We start from the raw sequence: 5,934 nt of genomic DNA, 5'->3' as shown, positions 1-5,934 counted from the left end.
TAGACCAGCCTTCTCGCTGGGGGCGAGATTTGAGGTGAATAGCGGCAACTCGACTAGGTTCTGGTTGGATCGCTGGTTGGGTGACAAGCCGCTCTGGCAGGAGTTCCCGCAGTTATATCAGGTGACGGCGGACCCGCTACTCAGGGTGGGAGAGGCTCTTCGCGCTACGCCGCCTTTGATTAACTTTCGGAGACAGTTGAATGCGGCGGAATTAGCAAATTGGGGCTTGCTTCAGGCGCGGCTGGAACAAATTTCGGTAAATCTAGATGAGGATACGGTTTCTTGGGACCTCTCCGTGTCTCGGAAATTCTCAGTGAAGTCCCTTTACAATAAGCTGACAGAGGGCACTGCGTTGGATACTGCCAGGAACCTTTGGAAGGCTAGGGTGCCGTTAAAGATTAAGATCTTTATGTGGCAGTTATTTCGCAATAGGCTTCCGACGGCGGAGAACGTAGCTAAACGGAATGGGCCTTCGGACGGGACGTGCGTGGTATGTGAGTCGCTAGAGGACGCGAACCACGCCATGTTCCAATGCGCTCTGGTCCGCTTTGCCTGGAGCACGGTGCGACAGGTTTTCCAACAGAATTGGAATCCTAGCACTGGGTTTGAGCTGCTGGCTATTTTACAGGCACAGAGGGGTGCCAAGGCCAGGATCTTGTGGACCTGCGTAGGGGCCCTACTCTGGTCCCTTTGGACTGTGCGTAATAAAATGACTATGGAACATAAGTTTCCTTCCAATCCTACTGATGTTATCTTCAAATGCCATTTATTTTTACAGAGTTGGGCACCGCTGGGGAAGCAAGGTGATGCAGACCATTTGAAGAGCACTATGGAGAAGATCGCTACATGTATCCCAAGGCTGTGGCAAGCGAATTGAAGCGTATCTTGTTCCTCTAGGGTCTTGTTTGTGAGCTAGAGTGGGTCGGGTCCCCTCTTAGTTTGTTGTTTTCATTATGGCGTGCGTGGCTGTTGTAGCCTATTGAGACTGTGGTGTTATGTGTGGTATGTGGCGTGCAAACCTTGGATGCTGCCTAAGTGGCTTTATTAATTTAAAGTCGGACGCGTCTAGCGTCTTCGTTCCAAAAAAATAAACATCAATTTTGGTTGAACATTGGGCCCCAAAATAAACATACGACTGCCGCTAGGTACTCCAGTGTTTTGTGCACAAATATGCAAGTACATGAATATACTCGATCGATCCAATGGAGCCAGAACAAGAGAAGTAGCAGTAGCTTAAATTAGGAAATACAACCATAAAGATCCAGCAGCAGCTATATCATCAGCAAACACCAGTAGCAGGTGAGAGGTGCATGCATGGCGGCCGCTCAGCAGACGCCCTGGGTCTTCTTCCTGGCGGCGACGGCCCTCTTCCAGACGGACACCACCTCGCGCTGCCTGGCCAGGTCCTTCTCGCTGACGGTGTCGCCGTTGGGGTACTGCAGGGCGGGCCCGCTGCTGCGGGACGGGAGGGCGTCGAGCTCGTGGAGCACCTTCTCGATGTCGATGACGAGGCGCTCGGCGAAGGTGCGGCTGAAGTCCTCGCGGATGACGACGCGGAGCACGGTGACGTGCTGCGCGTCGGGGGGCATGGTGTAGGCGGGCACGATCCAGCCGAAGCGGCGGAGGAACTCGGAGATCTCGAACTCGTCGTGCCGGCTGCTGTCCTTGAGGGAGAAGGCCACCAGCGGGACGCCCTGGTCCTTGGACACGATGTTGAACCGGCCCGTGCGCTCCAGCCCCTCCTTGAGCACCATCGCGTTCTCCTGGCAGTTGTCCATGATGTTCCTGTACCCCTGCATTATTGCACCAGAAACCAGATACGGTTAGCACACAAAAAAATTGTTGTTGTAGTAAGTGAGAAATGCTGAGATAGAATCGATCAGCAGTACCTCGAAACCAAGGCGGATCAGCTGGTAATACTGCGCGATAACCTGGCTGGAACCTTTGGAGAAGTTGAGGGTGAAGGTGGGCTGGTCGGCGCCGAGGTAGTTGATGTGGAAGATGAGCTCGTCCGGCAGGTCCTCCTTGCTCCTCCAGATGCACCACCCGATCCCGGCGTACACGAGGCCGTACTTGTGCCCGCTCACGTTGATGCTCTTCACCAGCGGCAGCCGGAAGTCCCACTCCAGCTCCGGGTACAGGAACGGCGCGATGAACCCGCCGCTCGCCGCATCCACGTGGATCGGCGTGTCCCAGCTGCACGTCCAACCCAAAACCCATTAGTACAACATTTTCCACGGACCTCTGTCTAGATGAGTGATATGTGCAGTGGGAGCTCAGTGGAAGGATCAAAGATGGTTAACGAATTCATTACCCTGTCTCCTCGTTCTTCTTGACGAGGAGGTCGTTGAGCATCTTGACGTCCTCGAACTCGCCGTTGAGGGTGGAGCCGAGGATGGCGGCGACGCAGATGGTGTTCTCGTCGACCATCTCAACGGCCTTCTCGGGGTCCATCACGTAGTACCCCTCGCTCAGCTTCACTTCCTTGAGCTCCACCTCGAAGTAGCGCGCGAACTTCTCCCAGCAAACCTGAATTCATTTTACCCAATGATCCAGTAAGTTTAAGAAGGTAACAAACCGCATGGTGCAAATGTTAAGTAAAGATAGACTGTGATGTGCTTATATTGAGTACTTGGACGTTGGCGCCGGTGACGATGTTGGGCTTGTCGCAGGGCTTGCCGGCGGCCTTCATCTTGTTCTGCCAACGCCTCTTGAAGGCCAGCCCGGCGAGCATGATGGCCTCCGAAGAGCCGACGGTGCCCACTCCCACGGCCGTCTCGGTCTCCCCGAGAGGAGCATTGAAGAGATGCGCGATCATGTTCACGCATCGGTTCTGCAAAACAGAATTTAAAAGCCCTGTGTTATGATCGATCAACCAAACATTGCTATATGAAAACTTGATTTCTCGCAGAAAGAAAACTAGAATTTCCTCCACGAAGATCGTAAATCATATCATTACCACATTTTATAGGTAGGTTAAATCCATGGTTAAACTTGAATTTGAAAAGCATGTGTGCCTTCTTTTTCAAGCCGGAGGGAGTAATAAATAGCAGCTTTTATTATTTTTACTCCATATTTTGCTTTTTCTCGTTGCATTGCAATCTCTGATGATTTCATCCATTAATAGGAACCAGGGGTCCAACCTTGCATTCAAAAGAAAGAAAAATAGTCCACTACTCCCATGATTTTGCCGGTGAGTCTTAGCAGTATGGCCGGCGTGTGCTTAGATGATTAGACCACCGCCACCCATACTAATAGTGCACCGCTGTGCCAAAAGGGCGCAATCAGATCGAATCATCACTCACTTGGTTCATGCTTACAAGTCAGTAAACATTTCCGGTTTACATCCCCTCCAGCATGGCCACGAGCGTCTAGCTCGGCGGCCTAGCAGTACAGCGATAGCACGGAGAAAATCTCGGCCTACTTGGGATGAGTGCCTGCTTTTACCGATCGACCCGACGTTGGGCAGGCAGTCCTGTTGCCCCTCTCGATCGATCGTTGGGTGGCTCGACAAGACGACAGCCAGGAGCTAGAGCTATCGCCGTGTGTCGGTGTGTGTATGTGAACGTGGCTTGCTCGTTTTCCTATTGTTGCGTCGCGAGTTGGAGGACAGGGACGGGGGCCAGATGCCTTGTTCTGCACACTAGTACACCACACACGTTCTGCTCCCCGTTGTTCTCTAGTGCGCCACTCAGGTTCATGAACCAAAGAGGATAGACGCGCCGTTGAGTAGATTACTGTTTTATTTGTTACAGTATATAATACTCCTCCTTTATGTAATAAGTAGTACCCCTTCGTCCTGAATTACTTGTCGCAGAAATGGATGTATCTAAACTATTAGACTATTTTTAGTTGTAGATACGTTTGTTTCTATCTATTTATACAACAAGTACTCCCTTCGTTCGGAATTACTTGTCACAAAAATGAATAAAAATGGATGTATCTACAACTAAAATACATCTAGATACATTTATTTCTTGGACGAGTAATTCCGAACGGAGGAAGTAGTTCAGAACGGTTAATGTTGGGTCTTTGTAAGTGCCAATCCTCGAATGTTTTTTCCCTTCTCGTTAGCATGATGATGCAGCCGTGCGGCCTGCGAGCGCTGAGCCCTGGCTGCCGTGACGATTAAGCAACTAATGTTTCCATCTAGACTGTAAATAAGTCAATACTAGCACTACCCTTAATGCCTTTTTGTTTTGAAATGACCTTATTAATCCGTATTGATCTCGAGGAGCACCGTATTGTTCTTGGTTTGAAACAGAGGGGGGGGGGGGAGGTAGCCTGAATATACCTGCTGTCTTTTTTTCTGTTCTTTTTCTCAAACGCTAAAGGCTGAATATATCTCCTGGTTTTGTCGCTTGCTGCTAGCCTGACATGACTACTGAATACCACCCAATTGTCTAATTAATCCACCGACCTTTTGTCAATTTCTTTGGTGGGCGACGTCTTGGACACCTACATAAACTTGAGAGCAATGGAAAAGAGTTCCCTACTAATTCATCTTCTTCATTACACGCGGCCATATATAAAGGGATAAATATACAGAAACAGTGGGCAGAAAGGTAACTGACTCGTACTACATAGTTATATATATTAATCGTCTCTAGGCTAGAGGCAAGATACGAAGGCGCATGTGATGGATGCTCGATCATTTTTTACCATTTCTAGGGGAGTAGCGGTGCTAGTTTTCAAACTTCTATGCCAGATCAGTGGGTCAGGCGGGCCAAGTGGAGCAGTGGAAGCCCACCGAAAGAAGAAAGGGATCGAGATCTCAATATCAAATCTAGGGGCTTAAACGACCGGAGTAACGCCAAAGTAAAAGGTGAACCTGGAGCTCGGTGGTGACGGGGTACTCGTCCATGTCGACGTAGTTCTTGTTGATGGAGTCCATCATGAGCTTGTTGCACTCGGGCTCCATCCAGGTGGTGACGAAGGACGCCAGGTTCAGCCGCGGGTTCCCGTCCAGCATCAGCTCGTCGTTGATGATCTGGTACGCCGCCTCCTTCGGGATCGAGTTCTCCGGCATCCGGAACCTGCCCACCCGTTCCGTCCGTCGTCCAAAACCAGATCAGCATACATCCATCCATGATCCATCCACCATGCGCGCGCAAGCAAGCAGAAACGTACCTGGGCAGGGAGGCGCGGACGTAGCGGGAGGCGAAGGTGGAGTGCACCGAGTCATCGGACGACCCTGCCGACGCGGCGTGGGAGAGCACCATCCTGCTCGCCGGCGGGGACGACGGCCGATCCGATCAGGAGACGGGGGCCGGCGGGGGCGGTGGTGGTGCTAGACTGCTAGTGCTGCCGCTGGTTTGTGCTTGATCAACGCGGGGTCGGGGTTAAGCCGTTACCAGGAACAGCGGGAACGTTTCCTATTGTATGTATAGTAGATGGCGTGCGCCGTGCTGGCCGGGAGACAAAAATGGCGGAATATTTATAATCGAGCCGAGGGGACGGGTGAAGGGGAAGATTTTTTCCCTTTCTTTTAGACGAAGGGAAGGGGAAGCTCCCGTTCAAAAAAAAAAAACGTGTACTACATGTGACCGTTGAAAAAAAAAACATGTAGAGTACTACTGTACTTGGCCACCGGACTTCGTCGCCTAGTTACCGTGGATTCATGGTTTGACGAAGATGTTTCTGTTCCCGTTCAGTCCGGTCACGCTTTATTCGACACTTGGGTTGATGTCGTCTCTTTGGGGCTGCGCGCTCCGGTGTCTGGTATTGGTCCTCCGAAGGCGGGGGTGAAGCTTCGCTCTTTCCATCGTGTCGCTTTCCCTCTCTTTTTTTGTGTGTGCGGAATTAAGAACATCTACAGTCGGGCGCCTCAAACCGTCCCTAAATGTTTGTGCGGACGGCTTGGTCACTGACTGGTCGTGAAAAACCGACCCAGACGGGGGCCTTAAACCGTTCTCAAACGTCCGGGCTGTATGG

The 5,934-nt window shown here is 51.2% G+C and overlaps 1 protein-coding gene across 1 annotated transcript; it reads right to left on the bottom strand.

Annotated features, from left to right (window-relative positions):
- Positions 1-1,082: 1,082 nt before the first annotated feature.
- LOC119294861 (glutamate decarboxylase 1-like) lies at positions 1,083-5,414 on the bottom strand. Its single transcript, XM_037573141.1, has 6 exons — positions 5,131-5,414; positions 4,832-5,036; positions 2,633-2,833; positions 2,315-2,529; positions 1,890-2,196; positions 1,083-1,793 (listed from the first exon to the last, which is right to left on the bottom strand). The coding sequence occupies exons 1-6, from the start codon at positions 5,220-5,222 to the stop codon at positions 1,326-1,328; spliced, it is 1,488 nt and encodes a 495-aa protein (XP_037429038.1). The 5' UTR covers positions 5,223-5,414; the 3' UTR covers positions 1,083-1,325.
- Positions 5,415-5,934: the final 520 nt, after the last annotated feature.

This window comes from Triticum dicoccoides, chromosome 4B, assembly GCF_002162155.2.
Source record: "Triticum dicoccoides isolate Atlit2015 ecotype Zavitan chromosome 4B, WEW_v2.0, whole genome shotgun sequence".
In the NCBI taxonomy this organism is placed as follows: Eukaryota; Viridiplantae; Streptophyta; class Magnoliopsida; order Poales; family Poaceae; genus Triticum; species Triticum dicoccoides.
This window is presented reverse-complemented; position numbering and strand designations above follow the sequence as displayed.

Coding starts and splice junctions, on each gene's coding strand:
- LOC119294861 (XM_037573141.1), bottom strand. CDS start 5,222: ATGGTGCTCTCCCACGCCGCGTCGGCAGGGTCGTCCGATGACTCGGTG. Junction 2,834..4,831: donor CCGTCACCACCGAGCTCCAG/GTTCACCTTTTA, acceptor TCTGTTTTGCAG/AACCGATGCGTGAACATGAT. Junction 1,794..1,889: donor TGATCCGCCTTGGTTTCGAG/GTACTGCTGATC, acceptor GCAATAATGCAG/GGGTACAGGAACATCATGGA.